Here is an 18,054-nt window from a genome sequence, read left to right on the forward strand (position 1 = left end):
TGAATATTGGCTGGTTAGTTTGTGCTTTTGTACCTTGGCAGTTTTGATGTGTTGGGAGACTTTGTCGAAGTTGCAGTTAAGCTCAGCCAGTTTGGGCTCTACCACATCTTGGCAGGCGGGTCCCCTGCTGGTCATCAGGATGATGGCCTGGTCCCTCACGTTGTCCACACGCAGACTGATGTCCTCCAGCTCCTCTAGCATGCGCTGCGGACACATCAAAGAGTAGCTGGTCATCTATTTATCCGGCAAGTTACGCTATCATTTATTCTCTCTCAGAGTGGATGGCAATGTGACCTTGGTTCAGACTAAAGAGCTTAGCACAGAATGTACTGATAAAGGTTACCACGCCCAGGCACCCGCTGATATTTAGTGGAGACTTTCAGTTGTCATGGTAATAGGAAGGGAAGGGTTAAGAATTTAATATAACAGCAAGATAAATCATTTGATGCTATCATAAAAGGCTCAGCTTCTCCTCTTGGCACATTTAGTCCCCTTCTTTCCCATACTTCAACAAACCTCTCCCTTGGCCCTAGCCAGGATAGCTCTCCCTCTTTTTTATTTCATCTGGTGACACATAGTGAAGTTGGGCAATGATTATTGATGTTCTAATAGTGTCCAAATATGTGTGCTTCCCATCTTAACCAAGAATAAAATGTTTCTGCTGCAACAGTGGTCTGTCCAAAATAGGACATTTAGCATAAAATCTGTGTGCCACAAGATAACGGGGGGATTTTCTTGATGGATTCCAGCAGAATGCATTTCCTCGCCAGAGGTAGTGATTTCCATAAAGCAATTCTAAACTACTATCAGATACTGCTCTGCCAATTCTTAAATATTTTCAGACTTTACAGTCAATGAAAAATGGTATAAACTAATAACTCTGCAATCATAATGTGGAGAAAGATAGACTGTTAACCTCGCAAGTTTGAGCTTCTCTCTGTACCAGGTGTACTGTGCATCCTCACTCCACTCATACTGATGTTTATTCTCTCACGGTGTAATGACTCCCTCTGCCTCACCTTTACCACTTTTTCTCTCTCCATGGGAGCGAGCCGCTCAGCCTCGTCCAGGTGGATCTGGGTCTGGTAGAGCCAGGTGCTAATGTGAGCCACGTTCTCATCAAAAATCTCCACTTCGTTCTGGTGACTCTGCACACATAAAATTAAAAACAAAGAATCAGCGTTTCCATTAAAACATAAAAACATTAATAAATGTTAAAAATCCTCCTGTGTTTTCCCCATTTTCCACTTAATCTAAAACAAAGACGATTCAGTTATTTCTCTGATGATTTTAGAACCTTTATATGAACTGCTGCAGTGCTCATGCACGAGAGAAAACACTTCTTAGTCTTCTGTTTAAATGATTAATATACTTTTATTGAAGAGGTGATCAGCATGCCCTTGCTTTGTTCTTGTTTGAAGCACTAATAACTGAAGTTGACTTTGCCTCGCTACTGTAATCACTTGACTTACGCAGCATATTGAGGAAATGATTTATTTGGGATGTAGATCTTTCAAAGAAATAACCTTGTGATGCCATTGTTTTATTTTTCTTAAGTTGGGAAAAACAACTTTCAAATTCAATGAACTTTTTAGAATTTCAAAAGTTACGAGTACACTTTGTTATTCCAACACCTTAGATATGCATTATACAAGCAGTAATAATTCATAAAATTCTCATTACCCAGAAAGACTGCATGCTAATTGGTAAAGCTAAGGAAAAATAAATGTATTCACCCAAGACTATCCTTTGTTCACTTCCAAATGATAGCAAGTAAAACTCTTGTTTAAGCATAAACCTATAAAATCTTAAAGCAGGTGGGAGAATCTACTTACTCAGAGAACATAAAATAAAGAACACAGCAACTCTTTATTTATTAAGCCTTACTGTATAAAATATTTGCACTCACCAGCACAGCACTGAGCCAGTCTTCGGTCCAGGTGCGGACGCGGCCCCAGGCTTCATTGAGGCCGCAGAGTTTGTCCTCCAGCTGAGCCTCGCTGCCCTCCACCAGAGTCTGCAGACCAGCGCTGGTCTCCATCAGGCTGGACAGCTCCACCTTACAACGCTCTGACTCCTTCAGCAGGCCCTGGCGGAGACACACACACACAAGCACATATATAATGCATTATACAGTATATTAAAACAGGCTGATGTAATGATCTCCATGTTTCAAAATTTTATGTCCATATCAGTTATCTGTTGGATTTATTGTACCGCGCACACACACGCGCACACACACACACACGCGCACACACACACACACACACACACACACACACACACACACACACACACACACACACACACACACACACACACACACACACACACAAAAATAGGGCATACATTTCAGACAACATAGATAACATAAACCAAAAATAGCAGACTCCCCAGAATGGAAATATACTGCATATATATCTCGAACTTTAAAAATAGATGTACAGTTCCTTTCTACATACTCTAATTTACTGTAGTGCCGTTGAAGACTTAGTGTGACTAGTGCTGCATGTGCTTATGAATTCCTTTTATCTATGCAGATAAATGCACACGGCTGGAAAAGAAAGAGTCATGGCGGAAGAGAAGTAACATGCATGGCTTCATTTAATGAAGAAAGATAACAATGGTGCTAGTTATACTGTAAAGTGATAATTTCAAGCATGGTGTTCGAGGACAAGGATGGGGCACAGTGTGCAAGGTGCACATGGCGAGAGAGTGGTGGAGCGAAGGAAGAGAGATGAAAGCGAGAGGTGCAGAGGAAATATTTAGCAGTGAAAGTACAGATTGTTAAGAATAAAGGCTGCAGCTTCCCAAGAACAAAGTTGCGCTCTCGTGTGTTACTTAGGGTTAGATGCTGGAAAAGTGAAATGTTTCCGCAATAAGCAAATCCATCTTTAAACGCAGCATTTAATTTGTGGAATGCCATGTAGTTGACACTATGCTTGAGTGCCACTTTAGATGATAACAGATAATGTGCTCAGTCTCTGGAGATGATACCAACCTGCGTAGGCCTACTTTCTTGTACCCAGAAATTTGATCAGGAATCAATAAGAGAATCAATAAAGAATTGAATAAGCAGAATCATGATGGTATTGATATTAAAATCTTATCAATTACTATTGACTCATTTAAAACTCATACTGTTTTGGATTCAATACTGTTGGAGAGTGAAGGGCTCAAAAAGGGGATATGTCCATATTGTGGGATTATATAAAAGTAGTAGAGAGAGGGGTGCCGATGACATGACAGGAACATGTATGCAATTCTCAACAGTTTTTCTGTTTACAGGGTGCGTGTGGATTCAATCAACACTTTTTCAATGAAACAAGAAAGAGACAAGATGTTTTCAAGATCGCGTCTCTCTGCTCCACCTACAGACCAGAAGCTGTAGCACTTCCTTGCTCCTGCTGAAGAGATTTGTTTGAGAGGTTTGGGCAGTTACTCACATTAGCCCACGCAATTTCGGCATCAATGTCAGCTGGCATGTCCCCACAGTTGTTCTTCTGCTGGAGCTGAGCCTCATTAGTTGTCAGCCACTCCTGCAGGGCAGTGCTCTCCTTCAGGAACTTTTGAGACAGAGACAAAGCTTTTTCCAGGTCCTGCTTGCCCTCCGTAACCTGTAAAAAGGAGAAGACAATGAAGGTGTCTTGTCTAATCTTGTCCCATAATCCGACATAAGTTGCATTTCACAGCAACAAGATCAAGGAGAATTAAGTTTCTTCTGAAAAGTTCCCAAATAATATGTTACCTGTGCCCCCAGGTCATTGTAGAGCAGTTTGAGAGCAGTGAGCTGTTCGTCCATGGCTTTGGGGTTCTCCGTCTGCTGTTTCTGTACAATCTGTCGGCCTGTCTTTATCACTGTCTCTACCTCCAGCTTCACCTCACTCAGCAACTTGTAAAGTTTCTATGAGTGGAAAAAAAAGGAAAATTAGCCTATAAGTGAGGGTGAGGTAGACTTTTTATTTTTGTTTTTGCATAAACAGGTAGCTTGGCTGGCTGATATTTCTGTTTATGTATTCTCAGCAGAGAATAGTTCTCACCATGCAGCCATTGAGGTGGGACTGGATTTTTTCCGGGTTCACATCCCTGACATCCAGAATGTGCAGCTCTGCCTTGGCACCATCCAGGACCCTCTTACAGTCAAGCATGCGCTGCTCAAAGTTAGCTGGCTTCTGGAACAGCTGGTACTTTGTGGAGATCTCCCTCAGTTTCCTCTGTAGCGGTTGAAGGGGGAGGTTACATAAGGTTATGCATCTGTATTACAACTCAGATAAAACACACACACAAGCACACACATCGCTTACCATGCTGCCATGATCTAATTTTTTTCCCCACGGTTTTAAACATGAAAAACAATGTGTAAACAACACAATGGCAATATACGAATAAGAGGAATTAAATGAGATTTGTCATTTTTGTCATTTAGTGCTTAGATAACCCTTAACTAAAGATAAAAATCTGTTCTGGCCTGATATATCAGTGATAGTAGTCTGACGCCTCTTATCAGTGCTCCACAAAAGAAAGATCAGTTAAAATAATTCTAGTGTTCATTTTAAGATCATGATTATGTGGTGATGGTGGCAGCAGAAACCAGTTCCTGCAGTTCTTGATGTTGTCCAGTAGGAGTCAGCGTTACCTGTAGCTGGTCCAGCATGGTCCCACCTCGAGCAGCTTTGCCATCAGTGGTTGGGGGAGGCAAGTTGGCCACGTTCCTCCTCCTCATGTCCTCCACGGTCACTTCGTGGGCTGCGATCTCTGCCGCAATGGTCTGAGGGAAAAGTGAAAATGGCCACATGTTCCTTGAGTGTCCGTACAGACGCCTGCTGTGTTTATACATTCATTGGGTCATTTCATTAGTGCTTCTGTACTTGTAACACTTCATATGTACATACATGAAAGTAATTTCAGTGTAACATAGGAGAGGAGTTACTTAGGTCAACAAAGACTAATTTTAAAAGAAAATTTCTTTTTTTTTTCTCATCATATCAAAGAATGTAGTCTTTGAGATTTGAAAACTGCAAAACCTTCCAGAAAGAATCTGTGGACAATTTGATGTGTCATTATGTGTTTATTATATCAATATTATATATAATATTTTACTACTGTTCTAGACATGTGAAGAGACAGCCCTCAGGCAAGTGAGATGATACAGCATGAAGTATGATCCATCATTTTGTAACTCTTGTCTTGTAACTGTTTGCTGTGCACATGTGTACTGTACCTGTGCCTCCTGCGGGAGCTGGAAAGCGTCGACGCGATCAGTGAGGTAGGAGGTGAGCGTGTGGTCCAGCTGGCTCAGAGACTCCTGCAGTGTTTGGAGCGCCTGTTCGTTCTCCTTCAGAGTCTGGAGCTGCTGCTCAAGGCTGATCTGCCTGTTCACCGCCTGGAGGGGGGCACCGAGACATGGGTTTGAATATTTCACAGTGAAGATGTCAATATTCTGATTCAAGCAACTAAAGGGGAGCTCATGTCCTAGAACTGTAGATGGATCAGACTGAATATTATAGCTGGTATGATATACAGGAATGTAAACACTCTTTTTCTGTTGTACTTGTACATGTTTCTAAATACACCACACGCAAAATAATATAATAGGCTTTGTAACAATATAGTGAACATATAGTGAAAATATAAATACCTTTGATTTTAACATAAATATCATACAACATAAATGTGTGTGGTATCATTATCAATATAAATCTCGATACATTTACTGGTGATATATGATGTGTCTGGGAAAAATGACAATGTTATATTTGCTAGTCAAAAAACAAATTCCTACTGTGCAAGAAAATGCATAGGTTTACATTTTCAGAGAAATTCAAACAACATATGAACAACAAATGTAACAAATAATGGATGCCCTTTTTTCTACAGTAACAAAACACACATGTGCACCCAAAGACAAGGTCCTGACCTGGTGGTTGAGCTGCTCATAACGGGAATTGAAGGCCTCTAGTTTTTCGCTAATGAGTTCGTCCAGTATGCCCCCGTCTATCAACGTCTGACCCAGCTCTCTGATTTGCGTCCGGTTGTCCCCAGGGTGGCGAAGGGCACTCTCCAAAGACTGGTGGTGAACGGAGAGATGGAGAAAAGGGTACATTTATTAGCAAAGAACCAGAAAAATCAAGCATAAAGAGAAGGAAAGGAAAGGCGTGTGAAGCAGTGGAATTCACAGACAACAATGAAATAATCCCTTTGAAGATCGAGAAAAGGTAAACTGCTCCACGTTTTTTTTTGCCACAGAAACAAGAAAAAAAGAGCACGAATGAAAAAACAAGCATTGACCAAAGATAAAATCAAAACCTTAAAGAACCAGAGAGAAAAAAGAAATCCAGTGAATTAGTAAATTAGTAAAAAAAAAAAGTGTGTGTGCGCAAGTGTGTGAAAGATAGAGAAAGACCCAAATAGCTGAGCAAACAGATGGAGTGCAGATGCAGAAATTTGTTCGTTGGGTGTGTCAGATGGAGGCAAACTAAAAAAAAAGATGATAACTGAACGAGAAATGAGAGACAAGTGAGAGAGAAGCTTGTCGAGTGACGGCACTTATTTGGATCCAACGGTGATTGTGTATGTGGGGTCATTAAATGTATTTTTCCTTCCCGGAGGTAATGGACACAGACAGAGAGAGAGAGAGAGAGAGAGAGAGAGAGAGAGCGGCAGCACCCCTCTAGAGGGGTGAGTCTGATTAGGAAACTGAGAGAATTGGAAGGGTGAGAGGGGGGGGGGGGGGGGTCGTTCAGACAAATGGAGAGGGAGACAGAGAAAGAGAAAGAAGGGAAGGAGGGAGAGCCAGTAAAAAGAAAGCACAAAAGGACAAAGAGGAGAAGGGTTGTCTTCAAGGGTCTTCAATTTCCTTCATCACTATGCAATGTTACAGAAGCAGCACTGTGATTAAAGTGAGTTTGACAGTCGTGCTGCAGGCAGTCTACAGATATAGCAACAGAACAAGACAGAGTAGGAGAAATTTGGAAGACAAAGTCAAAGACAACAAGGTTATTAACAGACTTATAATATTAAATGGATGGTTTGGTTTATGAGATTTACTATTTTTCCTACTTGTCCTGTCTCGGACCACTGAAGTGACACATTTTATGTGCGTCTTGGTGATTTTATCTTCACTGACTACATTGCACATTTCACTTTATAACATAGCCAAATGCATTTTGCACATATGGCTATTTAGTTATGATTGTAAAATGCTTGTTTTTATAGTGTTTACAGTGTTTTTTAAAGTGCTCTTGTTTATTTTCTAATGCTCGTTTATAGTGTATTTATTCTCTTTGGCTTATAACCAGGACCCAAGTTCTCAATTTTGTCCCATCTCATTTGTGTTGGTATGACAATAAAGATCCTTGAATCCTTGAATCCCTATGTGTCTACTGGATAAAGCTGCAGCCTCTCTAAAATATAATATGGGTACAGGAGTAAGTCTAGAATAAATACTAAAACCTTCTAAGCATATTCAAAGATGGATGGCCTAACTAATCAATTCATTATTCATTTAGATTTATTCAGTGATTCAATTCCACGGCAAGTAAGTACAAAGATTTTATGAGACTTCTTTTTAACTTTTTGTTGACATATGCCAGCAGTCATGGAGGATGAATATGTGCATTTTCAAAAAAAAAAAAAAAGCACTTCAGCACTGTGATAGTCTATTTCCTGTCCTTATTATACTGATTACACACACATCTAAAAATTAAATTCCCTTTCACACAAGCGCTGAAACCCTGAACTTATCTAGACATTACCCGGAGGAGCTGTATGTGAGAACGCAAGTGTCTGAATCAGTTGGGCCGGACATTAGATGGAATTTACCCCGCCAGCTCCCTAGTAAAAAGTCAGTGGACGGTCTGATTGAGCCCGTGTGTGAATAGAGCAGATCATCATTTGAAGAATTCATAGTGAGTTAATGACTTTTCTATGATGCAACTGGCACAAAATACAAACATCCCTACTCTTACATATACAGGTAATATTGATAAACGCAAAAACAGCCATCATTACAAATGAGTCGGTGTCCTCGTCTGTGATCTTCAATGTGCAGTAAATAAAACTTGCCTCCCTCCACACTCTATCCAGGCACCACACCTTATCTAAACCGGAGTATTTTGAGAAGATGAGAACACTTCTGGCAAGGACAACCTCTGTTTTGTGCTACATGTGTGAAAGAGAAAGTCAAACCAGACATTGGACGATGTTCATATAAGAAAACTGATTACAGAGTGTGTGTGTGTGTGTGTGTGTGTGTGTGTGTGTGTGTGTGTGTGTGTGTGTGTGTGTGTGTGTGTGTGTACCTCCAGAGCTTCATTGACGGCCTCAGTGCTCTCTGGTAGGCCGTCAGAAGCTTGGACCTTCTCCTCCAGAGTGTTGAGCCAACTCTGCTCCATTTCCAAATACTGAAGCAACTCCATCCAACAGGACCAAACCTCCTGCAGAGTTTATGCCAACATACACATAAATACACCATCAAAAACACTTAAATACAGTTGTGCACAACCAGAGAAACACAAATTACACCTATATAAAGTGACAGCTTTATGAAGTGTGCCCTTGCTTACAATCTTAAAAAGGACAACATAAAAAAAAAAACTTCACCGTGAGGCACTTTGACTAAAAAACTTCTACAGCATATTCATATTAAACAGAAAAACTTTAAGGACAGCGAGGGGATGGTGACTAATAGACTTCAGGCAAAGCATAAGCACAACTCAGTGATGTTTCTGACCTTTACCCTGCAGAGTCCAGGGGATGATAATCAAAAACAGTGCCCCAAACTACGACTTTACACTCACAGATTAGCTCTGAAAACCAGAATCCCCAGTGCCCTTCCAGCTGCTCTTGTTCTTCACATGAAAATTAACAAAAGGGAGTCCACGAAATGACACATCGCATAACCCAACATGTCATTCCAACACTGAATCATGGAAGCTGCAAGTTGACGGACAAATTTGGCCATTCATGCATAAAATATTGAATTACATTTATGTGAATGTGTGTCAGAGCAGCTTTTTAAACTGGAAAAAGACTTTAACCTTAAAGTCAACTTCCACTGTGAGTGTTTTCCGCTTCAATTGATGGCAATCATCATTTTAACTGGAGCCAGTCCCGTTCACTTTACAGACAACCAATATTTTCATTCACAAAACAAACCCAGAAAATTCATCTTTTAAGCTTCTCCAACACAGTGGACACATTACCTCCAGAGTGTGACACTTGCTCTTGAAGCGGTCACAGAGCTTGTGGTAGTTGGCTAGCACCCCGTCTAGCTCTGAGGTCAGCTCCTGTCCAGTGCATCCACCAGGGAGCGATCTTCTGGACACCAACATGTTGATGCTGTCTTTTAGGATCTTTACCTTCACCTCTTTCTGTAGCACATCCTCTTTAGCCCTCTGTGAGAGACGGAGAGAGGAACTGAGTTAGAAAAATCACTTCTATTGGAGAATCACCCCAAAGTTCCCAAATGTTCCTATTAAGTTTTATCCATGCCTCCACTCTCACCTTCATCTCCTCCAGCGACGCTTCCAGCTCCTCAGGACTCTTGTATTCAAAGTCCCTCATGAGAAACTCCTCATCGACCTGGGTCATCCACTCCTGCATCTCGGCTAAGTCCTTCCTCAGATTCACCTGCCTCTCCCGGCTCTCTGCCACACGCTCCTGATGGCTAAGCAGCTGGGGGCGGAAGCATGTGACATTAAGTTTCTAAGTGAAACGGTTATATTGCTGAAAACCAAGCCCAACCAAACACGCAATGAAAATCTGGACCACTTCAAAGTCCCTATGAGACTGATGCTTGAGCTACAGATACAGGCATGCACACACACAAAAGCAGAAGCCAGATTTTTTTTTTTTTTTGCAGGACGTAACAGCACACAATCCAAACAGAGAGAAGTTCCCCACCTGTTGGCTGAGCGTGTCCCATCTGCCCTGGCACTCGTCCAACTTCTCCTGTCCCCACTTGGCTAGTCCTATGACTGCAGCCGACTGCATAGCACACACATTCTCTCCCATCTGCTTCAATGAACCTTCCACTGACTCCATCTCATTCACATACTCCTTATTAACAGAAAGAAAAAAAGAAAGTTAAAGAATACTTTGTAGATTTTAAAAACCTATTCAGTGATAATCAGTTCGAGTCAAGTGAGAAATGCAATGTCTATATTGTCAAATTAACAACAATAAAAGTGACTTAAGTAGTGAAGTTATCTGAAAGAAACAACAAGTTTTTCACTTTTTGCATCTCCCTCTAACCTTGCACTGGTTAAGCTCTTCCTGTAGACTCTCCTTGTCACTCAACCCTGTGGCATCACGAGACAACAGTTCCTGAACCGCATCCAACCAACGTTCCACTTCCACCAAACGCACCTAAAGACAGCATTAAACCAGTGAATCGAAAACATTCAATTAACACTCGTTCTAATTTCTAGACACAAAAATCTAGTCATGTTTTCTACATCAACAATTACAGCTACACTACCTGATTGTCCTTCATGCTACCCAGGATGCACTGCAGTGTGCCCAGCTCCTCGCGGGCCCTGGAGGAGAGTTGACTCCATCTTTGTAGTTCTGCAGGATCGGAGGCTTGTTGTGTTTGCTCAATCTCTAGACAGAGGCCCTGAGGTGAATGAGAGTTCAGGCTTGAAACGACATGTCCAAGCTGTGTGTGTAAGTAATGGGCAACCATGGAAACTCTTAATGATGTAAAGGAATTTGCCATGAGAGAAATGATGTCGTAACATTAAGTATAACATTGTTAAACAGTAAGTCATCCCCTTGGTGAGAAGAGGTCTCAGACCTCTTTGACTGACTGAGGCTTCACTACTGAAGAAAAAAAAGTTCTGTAAACATTTGTGACAGTCATGCTCATTAAAAAAAAAAGAATCCTAAAAGGTTTGCCAACTTGGAATTTCACCAACTGATCCCAAGGTTTCCAAAGTCATTTAATATTGCACCCCACAGCAACCTTATATTATGAGCCCCTTCAAAAGTATTTTCATGATAATATTTAATTTAACATTTGAATATAAATCCACTGGGAACTTTTTCGTAAACAAACAGTTATGTATTCATCCCCAAAATGCACAGATGCCTCATTTCGAAGACATGTGAGTGGAATAGTTAAGATGGGACAGATTTCTATGCTCCTATGACTTGCAAGTGTCTATGTCACTGGATCACTGGATGTTTAACTGCAGAGTTGAAGTGTGAGGGTTAAAACTCCTGTTTGTTGACAGCTAACACTATAACCTTTACATTTGGGATTAATTATCTTAATCGATGGATTTTGGTACACCCATGATTGGTTTGTTTTCAGCCATTTCTGTGTTATTACATGCCAACTCAATTAAATGAATTTCTCACTAATTTCAACAGAATTACAATAAACTCAGATATGGCACAAATGCCTCGTAACAAATTAGTTTGTTCTTCCCCACATCAGTAATATAGTATGAAACTGTCAGCAGGAATGGGAATCGGGTCACTGGTGAGCTCTGGCACCTGCTCCTCAAAACATACAGCTACATCTAATTATGAAATAAAAATACATTAAGTACGAATACAGGTTAATACACACTGCTGATTAAATTGTTACCAGATTTTTATGATTAATTCACATTTGTGTAAAGTGAAAGATGAATCCATTTTAACATGAAAACCAAGACTAAGTCAATGAGATGACTATCGGCCTCAATCATCAGGCTAACTCCTAATAGGACTCAGCGGTGCCGTCATGGGATTGTATGTGGTGGTTTTCAGGCTGGCTGACTGGTTGATCAGCTCAACACTGAGCTGTTAGGAGCTCCATGCTGCACGCATGGGCACCTTGCCCAGAATGTGCCAAGACTCCGCCCCCACCCAGGCACCCAGGCACCATGCCCTATCTGACACGATAACAAGAGCTCGGACTGAGCCACATTCCACTGAAGGATGGAGGAGGAGAGGAACACACACAGTGCCACACATGAAACCCGTATATCATAAAACTACATACCAAAACACGCACGCACGCACATACACACACCATTTTCCTCCAACACAGAGGTCTGATACAGTGCAGAGGGAAGTGACTGGCTGATAAAGGAGCCTATTGTGTGCTGCAGGAGAAAAACTGACAGCAGACAGAGATTAACACTCGCTCTGATATACGTGCAAGCACAGAAACACAGACACAAATACGGTGACTGTTAAGAATGAAATTCTTTAGCTTAGACGTCAGAGGGCACATGAGTTATCAGTCTCCAGATAAACCCCAACATTCAAAATAACTAACATGTCCTTTAATCTTCCAACAAATGCAGTATGCAGCTGTGTCTGTGGCTTAATTTATTTAAGCTTTATTTAACCAGAAATGCCTTGTTCTGGTTAAAAATCTTGGCCACAAATCAGGCAGTAACAAAGAGTCCCAAACTAACAACAACAACAGTCTGAATTAAACAACAATAAAAAATTATATTATATGAAATCATCAACATAATTGACAAATAAAAAAAGAAGTGAATCTGTGAGAATGATTTGTTTGTTGTTATAAGTTGAATAAAATAATAATAAAAACAACAGGAAAGATTGTATCCTAGGTGACCTAATGTGGGACCTCAAAGACAATCTACAACCATAAAATAAATATAATCATTCTAATACCATCAAACGAATATTAATGAGACTTTGTGATATTAAGTTACGTGCTATCCTTCACGTAGGAGTTTATGTAGTTCCTGGTTATCGGTTATCATCTGTTTACTTCGCAGATTTAAATGAAGTTTGGTGGAAAACTGACAATTGTTTTCTCAGAGGGCCATTTTGTCATGGATGATGCACTACCCACCTGTGCCCGCTCCACTGCCCCCTCAGAGGTAGGGACGTCTACTACTCCTTCTCTCAGTGTGGCCAGCCTGGCCTCCAGACCCTCCATTGGGCTCGGTACCATCAGGTTCGTCTCAAGACTGGCCAAAGCTGGAATAAAACAAGGAGGAGGGGGAAAGTGCGGAGGATGGGGGAGATTAAACACTATGCTAGGTTAACATGTAGAAAATTACATTAGGAGTTAAGCATCAGATTTTCAACCACAAGGGGGCAGTGAGCTGTTTTGGGATTTCCCCGTGTGTGTATGTGTGTGTTTTTCATGCTGCAAGAGGATCCCAGATGTTTGACAGTCCTTTTCTCAAAGTAACCTTGGTTGTGTTACCCAAACAAACTGATGCATGTCAGTCATGCCAGATGAACTTTAAGAAAACACTATACAATCAGGGCTAATGTGCTATCTATCCCTACTGCAAAGGTGATTAAATGAGCATTAAGAGTTAAGTGGTGCCCATTTGCGGCTACTTCAACCTCATTTATATTGAATGGTTACATTTCTCTCTGCTCTTGTTCTTCTCCTTGGCTGTCTCTCCTCTCCTTCTCTGTCAGCATTTTAATTTCCAGGTGATTTAATGCTTACATAACCTGGCTATGTTTATATACACAAAGAGCAGAGATAGAGCGTAACTGGGTGAGGGTGGGGGGGTGGGGGGGGAAACAGAGAGAGGCCCCAGCGAGAGGCAAACTGCCCTCAAGCAGAAACAAAATGGTTTTCCTTGGCTCTTATCCAAATCCTCAGAGTCATAAAAGCCCAAGGAGCACACACACACTTATGGTCAGGAGGGGAGAAGAGCATTCAAGTCTCCCTTTACAGACTTGTTTTTGGCCAAGAGTGTGTGCACATAAATTCCAGAGGTAAAACGGTAACTGATTTTCAGAACTGCTCCAGGTCCAAGTCACGTCCTCAGGTAGAGATGGAGCTGGCACAGAGGGATGATCTTACGCTCAATCACTCATGCATACACACACACACACACACACACACACACATCTGTGCGCTTTGGGAGACCATGTAAGGGCATCATCTATTACTTGTGGCTGGCCAAGGATTCATATAAAAATTGATGTCAAATATACACAACCTCTCTGGGACTGAGTTCGTCTGATCTTAGCTATCACTCTTTCAGTCTCCATATAAACCTGAAAGCTTTGAACCGAGAGCAAGGAGAGAGAAATGGGCCTTTGTATTAAGGAAGACCTAAATCTCTTGTCCCTGCAGCTCTCTGAAATCGGAGGATGCCTCAAGGCTGTCAGATCCTTGAAAATCATATGGTACTGTTAATACCGAGGAACCTGCTCAGAGATTTAAAACAGGTTTCCTCTGCATTGATTCAACAAGTGACTTTGACATAGTTCAGCAAAAGTACCTTTGTTGGACTCTAGCGCTCTGCTCTGTAGACGCTGCAGTGTGGAGGCATGATGTGCAGATACCACCACCATATTGTCTTTTAGAGAGGGCATGGCTCCCAGTGACGTTGTCTCTGCAGAAAGCTGCTCCAATCGCGGACTCAAGGCAGTGACCTGGACAAGTCGGGACTGAAGAACACAAGAGGAAGACAAAAGTTTGCTATGAAATAGAACTTATCGTATGAGTTTTACTTTTGATTGCCCCTCCAATTGTTCAAGGATAATTCAGCAGAGGAAATGGCCGCTGCTTTTATAAACTTGGGACGAGATTAATTTATTCCAGCCAGCAACATCTGAGTGTTTGATTAACAGATCGGACACAACAGAAAGTTAGAGCTAGAGGGTTTGACTTCATTGACTTCTTTTTTTTAATAATGCAGAATGATTACCATAGAAAGTGTGTGTTTCAACGATGAATTCTGCTTTTATTATATTAATTTTGTGCCATGAAGCACAATCAGTGTGAGGCTTTTATCTTTTTTTTTCTGAATAAAGAAAAAACAGGTTACTGGATGGAGTTATGCTTTATAGTGACAGGCTCTCCCTCTGTGATAAAAATTAATTAATTTCAAATTCAAAGTCTCAAACTCAAACACTTCAGGACACACCAGGAAGGGTTTGATCGATCTTACTCTGAACACCTTTCTTTACTCGACTTTACAAGCATTTGAGGAACCTCGTAACTTATCTTCTAATAACTACATCTCTAATTTGCCCTTATGTATGTTTTGATCCGTGCCTGTTTCATCTCTGCTGTGAAAAGTGAATTTTATAAAATAACTGTAACTGTGCATGAGCCCAATTTAAGAGGATTAACGACGAGGTTGGAGGTGAAATTCAGAATCTAAGTCACACACAGGAGATCAGGCCTAATGAGGATGGCGACAATGACTCTTACCTGACATTCTCCACTCAGTTTTCTGAGCTCTGCCTCGTCGCACTGTTCCACGGGCGAGGTGGAGTCCAGCCACTGGTCCTGTTCCTCTAAAGCTTGGTCCAGGCATGTCAGCTCTGCAGACACCGCTCTGACCCGGCTTTGGGTGTGAACTCGCTCACGGGCTGCCTGCAGCTCCCTTGCACAAGCATCCCACTCGGTTTGGATCAGGTCTATGTCTGTCTTCACCGAGTCCACACACACTCCCTCTATGGACAGAGACACAGAAGCCAACAGATACAAAGATTTAATAGATTCCTTTTTACATCATTTAGTCTGAATGTGTCACAGCATTGTGACCTTTTGGTGGGCAAAGAGTAAAAACACGGGTGGATTAAAAAATTCACTGCGGATGAGAAAACAGTACATATGATAGAATACTAAAAGTTGAGTTTAGTGGAAAGTTTGGTGTTTAAAAAATCTATTCTAACTTAGCAGTGCTGCCCCACTACCCCTACCCCTCGCGAACAGTGTAAACACATAAAGATCCTGAGTGCCTCTTCATTTCATTGAACAGCTATATGAAGTCAGCAACCCTGCAGGCTGACAGATTTTTACTACTCTGTCCACACCACACATACACACATACACACACATACACACACACACACACAAACCACACACACACACACACACATTCCTATTACTGGCATCTAAAACTAAATAACAATAAAAAAATGTAGGCTTGTAAACAGCCAGAAATATCAAGCAGCTGTGGAAAAGTAGTAAAATCTTATGAGACGAACACAATTTAACAGGGAAATGGAAGAACTCTGTCAGTCAGTGGTCGTGAGTCTCTGAGAAGCTATAAATATCAGCCACTGTCTTAGCACACCTGTGTTGGAAGGATATGTTTCAAATACTGATTTGATGTATTGTGTGTAACAATGTGCTATTTCGGTGTCAATGAGCAAGGATCCCCTCTCTGCTTCATACCTCTCTCCAGCTGATCCATCAAGCCCCGTCCCTCCTGGATCACTTGACTCACTGTGGCTTCCTTTGCTGAGAGGTCCAGCTCCAAACCCTACAATGATTGGTCGACAAATATTTAAGTTGTGATTTTTTTTTTTTTGTGATTTCTGAGCAATATTTAAAGCCAGTTTTACCCTTAGTTTCTCCTCCAGGTCTGATGTGTCAGGTGTAGTCTCAGGGTGTGTGGAGGCCAGCGCCTGAGCGGACTTCTTCCATGTTTTAATCCAGCTCAGGAGGCCAGAAAGCTTATTTTCAAACCTGCAGGGCCCAGAACATGATATGTGCATAAGTGTGTGTTTGTTTACTTTTATTCTTACACTGCTGGTCGGAGGAGGCGTGGTCTGCCCATGTAAGTCCCAGTTCTTACATTCGTCTGACTTCTGCGTCTGTCTCCACCAATCGTTTCTTAGGGGGAGCAGGTGGGGCCAACTCCTGGTCAACGATAGAAGCAGCCGCAGCAACAGCAACTGTATCCACGACAACCTGCTCTTCTACCGGAGTCATCCCAGCATCCGTCACAGCTTCCATTACCTTAGCAGTGAGTGAGAGCATCGGTGAGAATCAAAATCAACCACACCGAAAGAGGAACAACCAAACAATCCTTGTATCTCAATCGGCTCAGATGCGCTACACACTCTGTGGCATTACAAGTAAGTAAGCAGGAAGGTAAAACCCTTTCTTGATTAAGTCGCATGCAAAAAATGAGTAAAAAACACACACACAAGCACACACACCTGGAAGGAGCAGTCCTCCAGCTTCTGCACCAGGTTGTCCCATCTATGCGCCAGCTCCTCTGTGTCTGCCTCAATCTTGGCTCCCGCCTCAGGGCTCTGCAACAACGATATCACATCTTGTCCTGCATCAGACAGCTGGTCGAGAGTCCTCCTCTTCTTTTCCATGTCTTCCTTTAAAATCTACAGGATTGAATGAAAAAAAACATCAAAAGCTAAACTAAACAAGGAAACATTGCTGTAAAAGTTCACAAATTAAAGGTACTTAGTTGTTTAAGATCTGCTGCAGCAAACTACAAAGACTTGGCAGGCTACTCACTGCTAATCTGCGCACATTAGTATTCATTTCACTCGGGTCCTTAAAGTTGCTGGTCTGCACTTCACTCAGGGCCTCCTCTTTTTCTGCCAACCAAGCTCTAAACAAACTCTACAGAAGAAGTGGGAAAAAGCACGTACTTAAATTACTTGGTAAACATTACAAACAGAGTCATGGTGTCGTGGAGCCTGGCTAACATGTGTAAAACATTTTGTGTTCTGAATTCAGTAACCAGGATACTTAAATTTAAAACCGGACACATTTCCAACTCAAACAACACTGTGTTCAGGGTTACATATGTGTGCAGGATGAACAACATTTTAATGTAAAAGTTTATGTTGAATATAGTGGATCTGAAAGACTGAAAGATTCAATGTGCATAGAAAGGACTTAAATTAGCTTCATAGAGTGAAGGACTGAACACTGTCTTTCATGTGGCAAAAACTGAACGGCTTTGAGGATTTAAATAACATTGTGAGATTTTCTGTACATCTCAACATGGTGGGTGGGGAAGGCATGTTGAGGTGGCTCATTATAATTGGTTATTTAATTAAAAGGAGGGAGGGAAGATGTGCCAAGGCACGTATGTGTAAGAGGGAGATCATGCTAAATGTCCTACCTGGTCTGATAGAAGCTGTTGCCACACCATGAAGACTTCCTGCAGTTTGTGCCACCTCTCCTCTGTCCAGCGACACACAGCTGCCCAGCGTTCCCCCAAGGACTTGAATGCAAGACAAAGACAAACATTAAAACAAACATGGATGTTCTCAGGAACACAACGTAAAGCAGTGGCATACACAATTCATGTTCCGCTACAGCACACTACCAGCTTT

The 18,054-nt window shown here is 41.7% G+C and overlaps 1 protein-coding gene across 1 annotated transcript in view; it reads right to left on the reverse strand.

Annotated features, from left to right (window-relative positions):
• Positions 1 to 18,054, reverse strand: part of utrn (utrophin) — a 174,787-nt gene that overhangs the window by 125,795 nt on the left and 30,938 nt on the right. Inside the window, exons 14-37 of the mRNA XM_070849703.1 lie at positions 17,841 to 17,942; positions 17,225 to 17,332; positions 16,909 to 17,088; positions 16,542 to 16,705; positions 16,309 to 16,432; positions 16,139 to 16,226; positions 15,167 to 15,411; positions 14,229 to 14,397; positions 12,827 to 12,954; positions 10,481 to 10,618; positions 10,255 to 10,368; positions 9,904 to 10,059; positions 9,505 to 9,675; positions 9,204 to 9,395; positions 8,301 to 8,435; positions 5,918 to 6,067; positions 5,222 to 5,383; positions 4,637 to 4,768; positions 4,041 to 4,214; positions 3,749 to 3,904; positions 3,447 to 3,617; positions 1,910 to 2,089; positions 1,020 to 1,148; positions 34 to 204 (exon numbers count right to left, since the gene is read on the reverse strand). Coding sequence (XP_070705804.1) covers positions 34 to 204; positions 1,020 to 1,148; positions 1,910 to 2,089; positions 3,447 to 3,617; positions 3,749 to 3,904; positions 4,041 to 4,214; positions 4,637 to 4,768; positions 5,222 to 5,383; positions 5,918 to 6,067; positions 8,301 to 8,435; positions 9,204 to 9,395; positions 9,505 to 9,675; positions 9,904 to 10,059; positions 10,255 to 10,368; positions 10,481 to 10,618; positions 12,827 to 12,954; positions 14,229 to 14,397; positions 15,167 to 15,411; positions 16,139 to 16,226; positions 16,309 to 16,432; positions 16,542 to 16,705; positions 16,909 to 17,088; positions 17,225 to 17,332; positions 17,841 to 17,942 — 3,639 coding nt within the window. The remainder of the gene's footprint in view (positions 1 to 33; positions 205 to 1,019; positions 1,149 to 1,909; positions 2,090 to 3,446; positions 3,618 to 3,748; positions 3,905 to 4,040; positions 4,215 to 4,636; positions 4,769 to 5,221; positions 5,384 to 5,917; positions 6,068 to 8,300; positions 8,436 to 9,203; positions 9,396 to 9,504; positions 9,676 to 9,903; positions 10,060 to 10,254; positions 10,369 to 10,480; positions 10,619 to 12,826; positions 12,955 to 14,228; positions 14,398 to 15,166; positions 15,412 to 16,138; positions 16,227 to 16,308; positions 16,433 to 16,541; positions 16,706 to 16,908; positions 17,089 to 17,224; positions 17,333 to 17,840; positions 17,943 to 18,054) is intronic.

Source organism: Pempheris klunzingeri, chromosome 18, assembly GCF_042242105.1.
Source record: "Pempheris klunzingeri isolate RE-2024b chromosome 18, fPemKlu1.hap1, whole genome shotgun sequence".
Classification (NCBI taxonomy): Eukaryota; Metazoa; Chordata; class Actinopteri; order Acropomatiformes; family Pempheridae; genus Pempheris; species Pempheris klunzingeri.